The sequence below is a fragment of the Cherax quadricarinatus genome, chromosome 71 (assembly GCF_038502225.1).
Source record: "Cherax quadricarinatus isolate ZL_2023a chromosome 71, ASM3850222v1, whole genome shotgun sequence".
Lineage (NCBI taxonomy): Eukaryota > Metazoa > Arthropoda > Malacostraca > Decapoda > Parastacidae > Cherax > Cherax quadricarinatus.
In genome coordinates, this window is record NC_091362.1 from 15829928 (window position 1) to 15847403 (window position 17476).

The 17476-nt window shown below is 39.0% G+C and overlaps 1 protein-coding gene across 1 annotated transcript in view; it reads left to right on the forward strand.

Moving 5' to 3' along the window:
* The window catches only part of LOC138850901 (troponin C, isotype alpha), a 30266-nt gene extending 17054 nt beyond the window's left edge, over positions 1 to 13212 (forward strand). The window contains exons 2-6 of the mRNA XM_053793438.2: positions 3991 to 4018; positions 6095 to 6238; positions 7908 to 8027; positions 8593 to 8724; positions 9716 to 13212. Of these exons, the coding sequence (XP_053649413.1) occupies positions 3991 to 4018; positions 6095 to 6238; positions 7908 to 8027; positions 8593 to 8724; positions 9716 to 9741 (450 nt within the window). The 3' untranslated portion in view covers positions 9742 to 13212. The remainder of the gene's footprint in view (positions 1 to 3990; positions 4019 to 6094; positions 6239 to 7907; positions 8028 to 8592; positions 8725 to 9715) is intronic.
* Positions 13213 to 17476: the final 4264 nt, after the last annotated feature.

The following is a 17476-nucleotide window of genomic DNA, read 5'->3' on the forward strand; positions in this document are numbered from 1 at the left end:
AACCTGTGGCCACAGTGATTGTTATATAATGGACTGAATTAAGAACTTTAGAATTATGGAACAATGTTGAAGGTCTACTGGCCTATACTAGGCAGGTTCTTCTCATAACCAACTATTTCCACCCCCCTCCCCCCTTCCTCCTTACTGTCCAACCTTTTCCCAAAGCCACCCAAGAATTTGCCGCAGTTGTCCAGATACTAATCAAACGCAGCCCTTTCCACTTACATTTTTTTTAACACAACGGATGTCTCCCACCGAGGCAGGGTGACTAACCCCCCCACCCCACCCCCAAAAAACGTAAAGTTTTTTCTTTTTTTACATTTAGTAATATATACAGGAGAAGGGGTTACTTGGCCTTTGCTCCCAGTATTTTAGTCGCCTCTTACGACACGCATAACTTACGGATGAAGAATTCTTCTCCACTGCCCCATGGAGTCATATATTTTTCTAATCTCCTTTTAAAGCTACCTAAGGCTTTTAGCTTCTATGACTCTACTTGGGAGATCATTCCAATCACAGACACACTCTGACAGAATGCAACTATTCACTGTGTTGGTAGGCTGTGTGTAGGTTGCTACTATGTATAGCCTGTGAATAAATGATTTAGAAAAAATACAAATTGATAAATGAGACACTTGTTCAACATTTCAGTGTCATTCTTCTGGAAACGTTTATCAAGATTGATGGACTGAACACATCTACTCCAGGCTGAGGGACTGATTATCTCAAGTACTCCTCATCTTCCACTTTTCTCTGCAGTGGACTGAAGAAGCCAATGGCTGGCGAAACGTTTCCAGAATAAAAATACCCAAATGTTTCATTTGTATAGCCTGTAGTTACGTATCACTGATAGTATACAATACCGAGAACTTAATGAATAAAACACAAGTGTAACACTAGAGTATCTTAATTTCCTGTTTCCTGGCGGTGTATGGGCGGTGGTCGAGGTTCAAGAATCGAAGCGCATTCAAGTGAATTGTTTTTGTGTTCATTTCTCCTCTTATCAACCCCCCCGTGCTTATTTCCAGGCTGGTGGAGTAACATATCTCTAAGCTGAGGTACTGGTTACCTCATACTCCCTCGTTTCATCCTCTCTCTGTTGGGTTGGTAAAACCACTGGTGGGCGAAGCGTTTCTATAGTGAAGATACCCAAGTGTCGTACCAGTGTCTCGTTCATCTGCTTGTGTTTTTTCTGAAGTATTTATATAATAATTGATGACTCTGAGATGACTGGTTGTTATCGCATTGTAGCTATATTAATGAGGTCTTGAAGCTTCCACAGACACAGTGCTTGCTATTTCAGCAGTCAAGACCACTCGTCGAGTGTGAAGACAGCGACACGTGATATACACAAAGCTTTTATCTGGGACAACGTTTCGCTCTTTATAAAGCGTTTTTACCTTGTGACTTTATAAAGCTCTACGCAGAAAGTATCGTTGTCTCTGTACACATCGTCGAACTGACTCATCAATGGAGGATTCTCGATGCTAGTGAGGAGCTCTTGATCCAAGGAGTTGGAGCTGCCCTCCTCTTCCCTGGATCCAACCTCATTACCTTCCCATTTTTCAGGCGCTGTATGAACCGCAACGGCGGAGACAAACAGTACACAATACTCTAAAATACTGACCATCGTTAAACTTAAAGAGATCGCAGCGGCTCCTAAGATTTCACATTCTCAGTTCGTAGCAACGAGGTGGTTTATATAAATTACTGATATCTTACCCTCTTGGGTTGGGTTAATGGAGTCATTAACCCCTTTCACCGCCAAGCAAGATTGCCCTAATCGCTAAAATAGTGATAAAAGGAAATTCTGAGCGTGTATACACTAAGAGACGTACACCTCACGGTATACATCTTGTGTTCACTTTTGTAACGGTCTTCCTTACGGTGTATGTACTGCGACCGCCTTTGTAACGTCTACCTCAGTATTTTGTATAGCAACAGCCACAACACTACAACTTATAATAATGGTATGTTTGGCTTAAAGACTCTCGACAGCCCTGAGACCATTAACCTTAATGAGGCATTCACCATTCTATTCCACCAGCCACGGGTGTGGCTGGTGGAATAGAATACCTGGAGTATACCTGGAGAGGGTTTGGGCGGTCAACGCCCCCGCGGCCCGGTCTGTGACCAGGACTCCCGGTATATCAGCACCTGATAATCACGTTATAACTGGTATTTATTATCATATTTTGTAATTCTCATACAAATAAAAAGTAATCATATTTTTTTCTTGACAGGAACAATGATACAAAACTCCAGTCTATTGTTACAGCAAACTGTTACTTTATATATTCCTAAACAATAAATTCTGATCTGAATTATTATATTTCAGTATTAGAAATTATAGAGATTTGGTACCTCTGGAACTGGACTGGGGACCCTCATACCCAGAGAAATGAATGAACAACTTCAGGGGAAACTCAAGATTCTCCCCGGAGCTGATTGAATATTTTCTTCTCCTATCACCTCCTATATTCTATGTGAATCTTATTTTAGTATTTGTACGTAGTACCCGGATACAACGAATGAAGACTTATTTCTTGAAGCATACCTCTCTAGGCTTGAAGATGTATGTCACTAATTTTCTGACATTAAGGGTCTTTGACTCCATAAAATGCGTGTTAAAAGCAAACATCTGAGATTCTATAAACTAGTTGCTGTATAGCCCTTGTGGCTTAGCGCTTCTTTTTGATTATAATAATAATATAAACTAGTTACATAACAGCTCCTGGTGTTATACCATGTGGGTAGTTTACACCGCTATATTTCCTCACGAGGTGATATATATTATAGTCACGGGAAAGCACAAAGACCTGTGAGGGTTACACGAGTAACTATGAAATTGGAAGTTATCGAGTTACAAGGTTATCAGGTTATCCAGATAGTATCAGGTTTGATGTAACTAAAACTTCACTCGAAGGGTCATGGAATATATTTTTAATCCATTGAACACAACAGTGATGGATAAGACACTTGTGTAACACTTGTTGCAACAAGTGTTGCATCACTTGTGCAACACTCGCGTTTATTGATGAAATGTCAACAAATATTGTATAAGTCTCTTACTCATCAACTTGTCGTCAACCTGGAGGCAAGATGCACCTTGACAGGCAAATTTACAAGTTGACCGCTGAGACGTGATCACAACGTTTCGCTAGATGTGGATTATTATTATTATAATCAAGGGGGAAGCGCTAAACCCGGAAGATTATACAGCGCCTGGGGGGGGGATGTGGAAGGCTTAATTCGGGGAACTGGAGCACAGATCCAATTCCCAAAATCAAGAGCCCCTCGCCAACATCAAGGAACCTTCCTTGAGGGGGCTAGATGTGGAGCGAAACGTCTATACATCCCGGGGCAAGAGGGGGATGGTCCTCGTCCCCGTGGCTACTGCGCAGTCAGTTCCTTCTTCAAAAATTTCATCTAATTACAGTGGACCCCCGCTTAACGATCACCTCCCAATGCGACCAATTATGTAAGTGTATTTATGTAAGTGCATTTGTACGTGTATGTTTGGGGGTCTGAAATGGACTAATCTACTTCACAATATTCCTTATGGGAACAAATTCGGTCAGTACTGGCACCTGAACATACTTCTGGAATGAAAAAATATCGTTAACCGGGGGTCCACTGTACTTTTGTTCCTTTGTTTTCGTTTGTTTTTCTGTCATTGATTTTATCAAGGTCCTTGTGCATTTTTTATTTAATTTTAAATCTGAATTGCTTTAATTTTAAGCTGATTATTTTGCTCTCATGTTCAATATTTCGACTAAACGTCCGTTTTCAAGGACGTATTTTAAGTTCAAATTAACATTTTGGTTCAACTAATCTTACTTTGATTTAAAGTTCCTTTACTTTTATTTAAGTTCATGATTTTTTGTTTGCAAAGGAAGTTTTATTTCTCAGCAAAGATCATTTTATTTAATTTATAAAAACATTTTTACGGGCCTGTTCAGTTTGACTAACTTGAGAATATTGTTTCAGGCCACTCTGGATGAGGAACAGATCGAGGGTATGTCTCAGGTCCAGCAGCCCAGTGCATGGTGTGGTCCGTGAGACACACACACACACACACACACACACACACACACACATACACACACACACACACACACACACACATACACACAAGGTTAAAAAATCACTATCCTCTAAAAACTCAAAACAATAACACCAAAGAAAAGATCTCCTAAATGATCACCGAGGTCTCTACGCACACCTCGGTGATTATAAAATGTTACCCATGTCTTATGTATCTAATCTGTCTATCTATATGTCTATCTCTCTCTCTCTCTCTCTCTCTCTCTCTCTCTCTCTCTCTATATATATATATATATATATATATATATATATATATATATATATATATATATGTTTCCATCTCTTCAAAAGTTATGACTAAAGTTAAGGATAAAAATATTACAATATCGACACTATCGATTAGTTATTGTAGTGAAGCGGGTGAGATGAGGCAGAGACGTCTGGTAATACGCAAAATACCGGAGCAATTCTTTGTCTGGTGAACATCAGAAGCTGTAGATGGATAATGCCAACTTTTGCTTTTAAAACAATAAAATTAATCTTGGTTGTTTAAGAAAGCAGGATGGTTTGTTTATCTTCTTGCACTTGCTTAATATTTTCTTCTTGCTTAGTGTTTCTTACTGTTTAATAACTTCTTGTTTAATATATTCTACCTGCTTAATAATTTCTTCCTGCTTAATACTTTCCATACCCAAGACTTGGTTTATTATTAATTTCACAAACCATGGAAGGGGAAACTAGCTTCAATTTCACTGATTAAAAGTCCTCCATTGGCATCATGGCACCTTCCTCACTTGAAGGGCTGGAAAATTGAAACTTTTAAGGGTATCTGCGTCTACATTTTAATGGGTTTGCAAACTAGTGTGGGTTTAGACCTACGAGGTAGGCTGGGTGTAGACCTACCTTCATGTTCTGTCTTACTTTGTGTTAATGTTACTAAAATCCTAACTAATAGAATGTCTCACTTGTTTTAAGATCCCGTAACATACACACAAGCTGTTTTTTTTATTTAAAGACAGTAATTGTTTTGTTTAATTGGTAGATAGACACTATGAAGAGAGAGCACATTGTTTATATAATACGTCTCGTTTTAAACGGTTTTATCAGGTATTAAACTGACAAATCTCTGGTTAAAAGGAAATGTATATATGTATGCACAGTGAGATGTATTTTTCTCAGTGTATATACGCTGAAAGTTTGTTTAATCTCTACTTTAGGTATTAAAGTATTCTTGTCAGGTGGTGTGAAGGCTTCACGTAGCCTTAATGACCCTCACATAGGGTTAGGTTAGGTAAGGTTCGTCAGGAAACAGGAGAAGTGTTTCCTGTTTTGGTCATCTGACCGAGGCCATCCGCTGCATTACCGGTCCGCCTCTTTAACAATTATGGTCATAGTCATAACCATCTGTTTATTACCTTCACGTAGTTGATAGGCTTTAAACTTCTTTAAACATTCAACCAACAAACGAAATTTAGTGTATACAGTAAGATTTATAATATATATACACTGTCTATCATATTTATTGGAAAGTCACACTTCTTAAATACTAGACAATTCAAGTTGTTGATGATTAAGACACATGTTGGGTATCTTTATTGTTGAAACGTTTCGCTTACAGAGTAGGTCTCTTCAGTCAAGCAAAGGGGTAGCAAGTGTAGCAGTGAAATGAAGATGATGTAACCAGTCCATCAACCATGGATAACGATATCGTTCCAGATCATGGAGCTGAAGTCTTCTCCAGGCTGAGGGACTGACTACCTCAAATACAATTTCTTCAGGGTTGATGGACTGATTACATCAGCTTCATTTCACTACTGCCTCTGCTGCCTCTGTATTTGACTGAAGAAGCCTACTGTGTAGGCGAAACGTTTCAACAATAGATACCCAACTGTTGCACATGTCCCTTAATAATTAACTCGTCTATATTTATACCATTATCAACTTCAAGTTGTGTCTTTTCTTTACTAACATCAGCATTCTATTATCTTCCTTATCTCTCTAGACACTTTGTGCTCTTGTATTTTCTGACCTCAGCTTTTTCTTGCAGCTCTTCAGAAGGCCTTTAATTCCTTCGACACGGACAGCAAAGGCTTCATCACGCCCGAGACTGTGGGCATCATCTTGAGAATGATGGGCGTGAAGATCTCTGAGAGAAACTTACAAGAGGTCATCTCTGAGACTGATGAAGATGGTAAGTGCAAGTCAGCTTCTAAGTGCTTCTTATAGTCAGCTTCCAAGCGCTTATGTTAAGCAAGATACATGTGCTTCACACAGTCAGCTTCCAGTGCTTCTTATAAGCAACTTCCATGTGCTTCTGATAACCAACTTCCAGGCTGTTCTTACGGCAAACTTCGAAGCAGTTTAATAAAAAATTTTGAGGCCATTGTTATATGTAAATATTTACTGTTCAAACTATATTCCACATCCTTTCCATTTATCTGCAGTTGACTAAAATAAGGAGAACAGAAACAGTGGAAAGGTAAAGAGGATGCCTTAGGAAGCGTCCAGCTCCATGATCGAAACCAAACTGAACGTTTCTCAAGGCTGAGGGACTGACATCAGCTTTATACCTCTCCACTGCGTTAATATTTTAGTCGCTTAAATAATTAAGTGAAGAAGGTTACTATACAGACTAAGCGTACCGTAAATAAGAGTATCATACTGTTACACTTGTGTCCCAGTCATCAACCTGCCACTATTGTACTCCATTTATGAGGTGATTTTTTTTTAGTTTTCTGCCATATAATCTGTCCCATACCGTAAGGAAAAAATTATAATAAACATTATATAAAGAACAAAAAAGGCACAATACCGTGACTGGAACAATACACAAATAACTCGCACATAAGAGAGAGGAGCTTACCACGACGTTTCGGTCCGACTTAGACCATTTACACGTGTAACTTGTATATAATGGTCCAGGTAGGACTGAAACGTCGCCATAAGTTTCTCTCTTCTATGTGTGAGTTATTTGCGTAACCATATCAATATATAATAACTGTGCCATATTATTTTATAAATTAAAATGACTGTTTATGACTCACGAAATCGTAATGACACGATTGCAAACAAACCACACCACGGGCGGGGATAGAACCCGCGGTCAGTCTCAAAACTCCAGACCGTCGCGTTGCGTGGCTAACGCGACGGTCTGGAGTTTTGAGACTCTCTGATCGCGGGTTCTATCCCCGCCCGTGGTATAGTTTGGAATGACTGTCCATGTATTTATATTAATATTATTGCCAATAATTTAGAAAAAATGTATTACAATAACACTATCAATATCTCTAATTAGACAAAAGATTTCAGGAAATTGGGTCATTTTAATAGCCTATTTCCTAAGCCTAAATTTTTAATTGTAAGTAGTATTCCTTGATCCTAAAATGTTAATAACATTTCCCATTACACTGTACACTTGACTTGGACCATACACTGCACACTGAGTGGCCACACTGTAGTGGACCGGTCTAATGTCCATAACTATAATAACACTTCCAAGTTAGTAGGTTAGACTAGGTAAGATTCGTCAGGAAACACTTGTCCTGTTTCCTGACGCGGGTCTTGGTCATGTGATGACTCGTGGCTGGAGCTTTTGGTCATCTGACCGAGGCCTTCCATAGACTCAAATGTCCGCACCCTTTAAAAATTACAGATAGCATCGGTTGATATACTATGAGCTTTGCGTTAGTAAACACGATCATCTCTAACACTGAACACCAATGGGTGGTTCTTGCTACTCTTCCCACCACTTAGTGACGCCACCCGACTCATACGATGCAAACCCATGTTTATTCTCCCCCCCCTCCCTTCGAGGGAATGTAATAAAAATAATATTTACAGAGTTTCTATCGCCTCCTTAGGCTCTGGCGAGATTGAGTTCGAGGAGTTCGTTCAGCTTGCCGCCAAGTTTCTGAGTGAAGAGGATGAGGAGGCGCTGAAAAAAGAACTGAAAGAGGCCTTTCGTATCTACGACAAGGGCGGTAAGTCACCAGATTAATAAGTAAGACACATTTGCAAAAGTTAGGTGGCATTATTTCGAGTAAGATACCTAACTGCTTCGCACGTGTCTGACTTACCAACTTGTCGGTACTGTATGCCTAATATTATCATATTCACAAGACACTGGCTTGTATATTTGGTGAGAGAAATAGACTAAAGGGACGCTTCAGGATACCCTTCTTCAGTTTAGAGTGGCAATGCCTGTTGCATCCTGGGTACGAGCACCAGCTCAGAGGACCTGGGGTGAGATATCTGTATTGAAAATATTTAGCAAACACATTCGTGCCCGTGTAATGTATCCCTCAAACTTCACGTATTGTATACTCCAACATTTTTGTACCATAAATGTATCCTTTAAACTGTGTACCGTATCACATAATAAAATATATATATTTGTGTAATTAGCCTTTTTTGTCTACTTCTCTAAGGGCTAATGGGTCCAACAATTTGCAATAATAATGGACCTTCTTTAATCTAATAATATACATACGTATATATAAAACTTCTTTATTTATTCACGTTCTTATGAGAGTTTTGTGGGTGCAGGGAACGGCTACATCACCACTCAGGTGCTCCGGGATATCTTGAGTGAGCTGGATAACAGGTTGACCGAGGATAACCTGGACGCTATCATTGATGAGGTGGACGAGGATGGCTCTGGCACCATCGATTTTAACGGTGAGAGAATTATTATTATTATTATCATTGCTTTTATTATTATTAAAGTTATTATTATTATTATTATTATTATTATTATTAAAGTTATTATTGATATTATTATTATTATTATTATTATTATTAAAGTTATTATTGATATTATTATCATTATTATTATTAGTTATTATTGATATTATTATTGATATACTATTATTATTGCTATTATATTATTATTATCATTATATTTATGGGTTACATTGTGCCTTACAACGAGAGGAGGGGTAACTCTAATTACTTAGACTAAAAAACGTTCACCAGCATCAAGGTATCCCACTCTCTTTCCTTGAAGGTATATACACTGAGAATTGTGTATATCAGGGTATATACAGTGAGGAATGTATATATTTAAGTGTAACTCCTCTGAGAGATGTGTATCTCTCAGTTTAGATATACTACACTGAGAGTTTATTTTTAATTCATATTTTAAGTAATCAAGGGCCCTTGTGCAGTCGATAGGCTTCAAACCTTTCAAGGTAAAGGGCTCTTGATCTACGACAAAAAAAAATGTTCTCCCTGATTTTCGTGTCTGAATACCCATATGACTTGTGACTGAGTCAGGTCTCTTATAGGTGAAGCGTCGTAATAATCAATGGTCTCCTCTCGGTGTCTAGTTACCATCACCAGTCGGGCTCACAGCCACACTCCGAATATAAATATCTTTTCAACCGCCAGTCTCTTATAATCTTAAATTTTAAAGGCGGAGAGGTAAGCCACAGGAAGGCTCAATCAAATGACCAAAATTTCCAGCGGTGGGTCATCATATGACTAAGACCCGCGTCAGGAAACACCTGTCCTGTGTCCTAACGAATCTTAACTAACCTAACCTCAAAAAGTAATCTATTTTGAACTATATCTCTCTTCATCTGGTAGCCTATTTTGAACTCCCAATCTCTCTTTTTCTTTTAAGGTATTTTGACCTACCTGTCGCTTTCAACGAACAATTTCTTTTCAGAGTTCATGAAGATGATGACTGGTTAAATGATGATGGGTGGAGAGCAGGACCACCAGCCTAGCCACCGTCTGTCGCCACTGTCCACTACTCATCGCCCAACTCACCACCCACCTGTTGTTTCTTCCCTTCTCTCGATACTTCGTATTTTTCTAAATTGCCATATATTTTTTTACCCTTTTTTTTCTAGAATATTCACTTGAGAATTGATCCCCAGATGTCTCTGGCCAGAGGCAGGAATATAGCTATTTCATGCTCACGTTGGACCCAGAACTACATTAAAAAATCCAAATTCCCATATTTTGTCTACTGGTCGATTTTCGAACCGAAGGAGACACGATTTATTTTATGACTTTCTGTGCGATGAGAGCTTTCGTTGCGTGAAGAAGGTGCCAAGTTTATGTTTTTGTCGATGGTTGAGAGCTGAGGTGAATAATACGAAGACTGAAAATGTGTTTATCAGGACAACGTTTCGCTCAAGAGCTCTCCTTGGGCGATACGTTGTTTTAATCTAGATTGTCTCGTTTCCGTGTCTTCGTGTTAGTAGTCCCAGCCGATGCTGGCTCTTGCCTCGCAATAGATAAGTGTTTTTTTTTTAAGCCTAATAAATAATCTAGGCTCTAAGCAAACAAGCTTGTATTTCGCCTCATTGGAAAATTTACAAATTGACGTATGTTGCTCTGCTATGTGTGCTTAAAACATGTGTGTATGAGTGTGTGTGTGTGTGTGAGATTACTTGTTAAATTCTTCGCAATAATTTCAGATAGGCTTTCAACTCGAATGGATTTTGTTCACAATGACCTTTTTTTTTTAAGGTTATATGGCTGACAGGAATTTTTCAAAGGCTTCGCATGTAAAATTCCTGCGTGCTGCTTCAAGCAATATTTATGACTCGATATTTTAATATTTATTTTTTTCCCCCCTGGGAGGTTTCCAAGAAGTTTATATTTCACTGCCTTCATATTTGAGAGTGCTATGTTTGATTAGCGTATAGCCTTCACTGTTGATATTGATGTATGCACCTCAGCGTCACCTTCTCCACTTAGAACAATTCTAAACTCCTTGCCACAGAGTGGATTGAATGCATCACTGCTCCTCCTTTACACAATTATTTCGGAACTGTTATTGATTTCCTGTTTATAATTTCGTGATTTGAAGTGATATTTAAATCCCCTTTTTCTCCCCTTTTCAAAAATGATAGTATTTTTCTGCCTACTTATACTAGGACCACACTGGCATACCCTCGACTCTAGGACAAGCTATACAAGGCTTCCTTTAATCTGCAAAGACTCTAATATGCTCTATATTCTTTTGATTATTCAGCTTTCTTTATGTACGGAGGAGCCTTATGGACTTTATAATTTGTGATGAAGGAAGACGCCAGGTGGGTAGGAATATTTCTGTAACCTAAGCTTCGCGTATGCCCACATAAAGCGTAATCTTATATATGCCCTTCTGCTAATTCCTCCGGTCTTTAGGACTGACTTAACTGTATATAGCTTTCTCCTAGGAAATGAAATAAGTAGATCACATTCTCCTGAAGCATTATAGATCTCCTACATCTCGTTTTTTTCACATGGGTTAATGGTTTCAAGATCGATGTCCTAAAAGTAGTTTATATTTTTAGTTTCAGTGGTACCTGAAACCATTTATAGTTTGTAAATCACTTACCCTAGCCGTCTCACTGAGTCACTTGTACGACAGACACTCACTATAATCTGAGTTGTTGCTTGTCGAATACTTGTTCCTTGAGACATAATAAACGTTTGTCCTTCCAGAATTTACTGAAAATAAGTTGAAGTTATATAGTCTTAGGTGAAACTTGCTGACTTTTTTGTAGACTGTTTACTACCGAAACTTGACCGATAGATTGCTGATTAATTTCTTTTTTTTTTTATTTAGGGTGAAACTATATTAACTGTTTTGTATATTGCTCACTATGTGAACCACTGCTGATGGCTTGTAGGTTGTTCACTACCTAAATCATGATGAATCGCTTACAGATTGTTCACTGTACAAAGCTTCATTTATCGTTTGCTGATGCCTTCTTATTTATCGCATTAAACAACGTGTTTTAGCTTAGCAGAACTACGTTCACAAGTAGTTTTCAGTCTCTTTGTAGGTTAAGAACTTTTTGGGTATTATTTACATTTCAGTTTCATTTATGTTAAGGTTTTTTCTCCCCATTGATTCCCGCTCAGTATTTTGTTTACAATAAGCATACTGACGCACATCATACAAACATCAATTAATACATTAATAAATATACATCTTTATATATATATATATATATATATAAATATAAATATATATATATATATATATATATATATATATATATATATATATATATATATATATATATATATATATATAAACAAAGCATTCGCTTCAGTTAGTAACCTTAAATTCTAGATATTCTGAGTAGGCAAACCTCTTCGAGACCACGAAAGCTTTCATTCTAGAGAACAAATTTTTGTAATTCTATTCATTACCATTCTTTTCTTAACGCGGTTTCGTGTTCAGGAGCTTGGGCACTTTGCGCGAAACTCAAAGTTCAGTATATATCGATTTTCGACTTTCAGCGAGACTTTAATGCACTACTCTGCATTTTGCTTCACAAATTATCGTAAGAGACACATGGGATGGTAACACTGTCTAGGCCTCACTGTTTACCTTTCACAAAATGCCTTTTCATCACATACTCTCTGCTTTACTCTTATTCTCCCTTCTTCACATCATCTTTCAAATCATTTCATTATCGCAAAAGTGTTCACTTTCTGGCCTCATGATAAGGTTGAGTGGATCTGTGTGCGTGTGTGTCTGTGTGTGTGTTAGTAAGTTCGTATCAAACTTATCGTTTATACGTTTCGTGGCGAGAGAAACTGAATCTCAGTTTTATAAAATATATCAAATTCATCATTTGTTTTCTGGCAACTGAGATGATTAAGCAGATTAATGATTATCACCGAAATTTAACTGATTTAAAGTGACAAGACCAAAACTGGTTCTAGCTATGAGGGATCCAAGTATCGTACCACCGAGAATAAGGAACACAAGACACACGCTGCGAAACAAGGTTTTACTGGGCCAACGTTTCACCCTGTGGTTTATCAAGTTAGCGGTGTGACTTGATAAATTTCTTTACACAGAGAAACGCTGTCGTAAGCTTGTTTCACAACGTACGATGTCTCTCCTTCACCGGCTCTAAGTACGTTCCTACAACGTCCGGCTCCGGCTGCGACTCAGTCACAAGAACACACACTAAGATAGTGGCATCCAATATGTGTTATTGTTACAGTTAGTGTTTGAATACGATGGCATGCTGCCCAGAGTAATGTGAAAGGGGCTACAGGTTACGGAACAAGCGTTGACCGTGAAGACGCTTCGCGAAGGGTTGTCACTAGGCTGGTCCCACACCTGTGGCCTTTTTCTCAGTAACTGTTTATCGTCACCGTCTGTATATGCACGCTGTTCCAATAAAAATACAAGAAGTTTAACGTGTATTCACTTTTACTATCCCCAAAGTGTGATCTTTGTAAGGCTTGCAGGACACAACTGGCAAAGACAACAAACTACTATCATAAATAACTGGCCTACGCACCTCACAACGAGTGGATCCACTTCTTCCTGGGAACAGAAAAACATTTTTACGCAAGTCTTTGTAACAGTAAGCTCTCTCATATGGCTGTTGAATACAGGGCGAGTGTTTGTAAATGTGATTGAAGAAGGTCTTTCAAAACTGAATAGGCCTTTATTACGAACACAGGTGTAGTCCTGTGGCCTGTACACCTGGTTGTAGCACAATAACCGAGGTAGGAATGAGGAACGAATAAAAGCCAGCGTGTTATACTTTTAGTATCTGGTTCGCTGGTCGGGAGGGAATGCCTGAGGTCCTGTAGCTCAATTGCTAACGCACTCAGCTCACACATTGAGGTCCGTGGTTCGATCCCCGGTACGGGTGGAAACATCAAGACATATTTCCTTAAGTCACCTGCTGTCCATGTTCACCTATCAGTAAAATAGGTACCTGGGTGTTAGTCGACTGGTGTGTGTCGCATCTTTGGGACAAAATTAACCTGATTTGCCCGAAATGCTCAGCATAACAAGGGGCTTTCTATATAGTGGTATGTCATTGATGTCAGCTAGGTCTGTATACCTTGAACATGTACTTGTTGAAATAAAGATTATTATTATGATACGGGTGTGTGGCATACGCCAAATAAAATATGATGTACTCTAGAGATGTTTCGGATGTGAAAATTTAGATATCCGCAGATGCGGATGTGTATGAAGATGTCTTACTTGTTTTGCGGATGCCGTTACCTGTTTACAGTAAAATGCGGCTGCGGGTGCGGATGTAAGAAATTGTGCGGATGTTCCGGGGATGCGGATATCTGATACATCTCTAATGTACTATTAACATCCCACAGTCTTTATCGCACTTTTGCAGTTGCATTTGCAAACAAGAACGTATATAACAGCCAGCTCAGTTGAGAGATTTGGCTGCTTGCCGGAGGCCTTCAGCTGGCCTACTGCACTACCACGTAAAACATTATTCCTAGTATTATTGCTATTATTATTATAATTATAACTATAATTATATTATTATAGTTATAATAATAATAATATTATTATTATAGTTATTGTTATTACAATTATTATTATTACATTCCTTTTGAGCACTAAACCCTTGTGGATTACACAGCGTTTGTGTAATGAGATTCAGTCAGAGATGATTCCACAAAAGAAATATTTTGCCCAGACACTATATATTCTGTCAGCAGGGATCTCTCAGCTGTGTGGCTGACAGCATACCTACCGTCAGTCAGAACAACCAGAACTCACCCACCCTGGAGGTGGCTCTTCTTCAGGTTCAGTAAAGCATTATAAACGGCATCCTAAATTGTGTTGGGAGGTACAAAATCTCACGTAGAGAAGCACGGTATCGCCGCTCGGAAATGCCCTGGTATTTACAATTTAGCGACACTCTTAGTTCGCGGCATATGGCTGTTTATTAGTGAGAGATTTCGTCGACCGGGGGCTTGATCAGTTCTCACCATAACTCGTGAAAATTGACATCGTGTTTAGTTCTCACAAAGAATGCTATAAACCGCACACAGTGACCTATTAGCATGATTTTATGGTAACAGTTCCACTGAATCTAATTCCAAAATTTTTAAAGGGGTGGCCTGGTAAGCCAGTGGAAGGCCTCGGTCGGATGACCAGAAGCTCCAGCTGCGAGTCGTCATATGACTAAGACCCGCGTCATGAAACCCTTGTCCTACTTCTTGACAAACCTTACCTTACCTAACCTAGTTCCAATAGTATACAGAAAATTTTAGACTTAATGCCCAATGTCAATTCACAAATGAGCGAGAAAACTAGGAAAATCTAGGAGAAACCTGGGAGAAAACTAAAACTAGGATAAAAACTGGGAGAAAACTAGGAAATAGATGGGAGAGAACTAGCAAAAACTAAGAGAACTATGAGAAACTAGGAAAAAACTAGATTACCTGTAGAAAATTGGAACAAGTCAAATGGAGGTGAGGATTTATTATTATTATTATTAAAGATTCGCCGGTATTCTCCCGGCCCGGGCCTTTTCCAAGTGGTGGCCCGGCCTTGACTCCCTCTTTAGGGAGTGTCTGAGACTTAAGTCTCCCATGGGAGGAGGCACAAGTACCTCCTCATCTTTGGGACCAACTGTCCCCAGGCCTAGCCACAAGCTAGGCCTCTCTGGTCTGCCATCCCCGCCCCAAGGGGCCTAATGGGAATGACAGTCTCATAAGCTAAAGGCTCGGGCTCAGGCACCTACCCTACCCTAGAAGGGCTGGGTATGGTGTCGATGGGAGGTGAGGAGAAAATCAAAAGAGGTGTCACGTGACGGAAATTTTCGGAAATCGAAACAGCGGGTTATTTGTGAGTTGATCCAGCCAATAACAACAACAACAACAACAACAATAATAATAATAATAATAATTTTTAATAATAATAATAATAATAAAATTATTTTTTTTTTTTTTTTTTATTATCACACCGGCCGATTCCCACCAAGGCAGGGTGGCCCGAAAAAGAAAAACTTTCACCATCATTCACTCCATCACTGTCTTGCCAGAAGGGTGCTTTACACTACAGTTTTTAAACTGCAACATTAACACCCCTCCTTCAGAGTGCAGGCACTGTACTTCCCATCTCCAGGACTCAAGTCCGGCCTGCCGGTTTCCCTGAATCCCTTCATAAATGTTACTTTGCTCACACTCCAACAGCACGTCAAGTATTAAAAACCATTTGTCTCCATTCACTCCTATCAAACACGCTCACGCATGCCTGCTGGAAGTCCAAGCCCCTCGCACACAAAACCTCCTTTACCCCCTCCCTCCAACCCTTCCTAGGCCGACCCCTACCCCGCCTTCCTTCCACTACAGACTGATACACTCTTGAAGTCATTCTGTTTCGCTCCATTCTCTCTACATGTCCGAACCACCTCAACAACCCTTCCTCAGCCCTCTGGACAACAGTTTTGGTAATCCCGCACCTCCTCCTAACTTCCAAACTACGAATTCTCTGCATTATATTCACACCACACATTGCCCTCAGACATGACATCTCCACTGCCTCCAGCCTTCTCCTCGCTGCAACATTCATCACCCACGCTTCACACCCATATAAGAGCGTTGGTAAAACTATACTCTCATACATTCCCCTCTTTGCCTCCAAGGACAAAGTTCTTTGTCTCCACAGACTCCTAAGTGCACCACTCACTCTTTTTCCCTCATCAATTCTATGATTCACCTCATCTTTCATAGACCCATCCGCTGACACGTCCACTCCCAAATATCTGAATACGTTCACCTCCTCCATACTCTCTCCCTCCAATCTGATATTCAATCTTTCATCACCTAATCTTTTTGTTATCCTCATAACCTTACTCTTTCCTGTATTCACCTTTAATTTTCTTCTTTTGCACACCCTACCAAATTCATCCACCAATCTCTGCAACTTCTCTTCAGAATCTCCCAAGAGCACAGTGTCATCAGCAAAGAGCAGCTGTGACAACTCCCACTTTGTGTGTGATTCTTTATCTTTTAACTCCACGCCTCTTGCCAAGACCCTCGCATTTACTTCTCTTACAACCCCATCTATAAATATATTAAACAACCACGGTGACATCACACATCCTTGTCTAAGGCCTACTTTTACTGGGAAAAAATTTCCCTCTTTCCTACATACTCTAACTTGGGCCTCACTATCCTCGTAAAAACTCTTCACTGCTTTCAGTAACCTACCTCCTACACCATACACTTGCAACATCTGCCACATTGCCCCCCTATCCACCCTGTCATACGCCTTTTCCAAATCCATAATAAAAATAAAATAATAATAATATTAATTTCAATTATAGTAATGATAAAAATAATTTCAATAATAATGATTTTTAATAACAATAGTAATAGTAATAATAATAATAACAATAATAAGAGAACAATAATAATATTAACAATTGTTATGTCCATAGAGGTTCTTTCAGCTACTAGAAAAAGCATTGCTACAAAGTGTCTTTCTCGCCGTCAGCAAACAGAGTATCGAGCTTACAATAAACACTCTTTAACCTCAATGATCTACGGATTCTACACGGTTGGGTTTATGGGTCTTAAGTCTATTTATTACGCTTGTACACCACCAGTTAGTGTATATGCTGTGATATATATATATATATATATATATATATATATATATATATATATATATATATATATATAT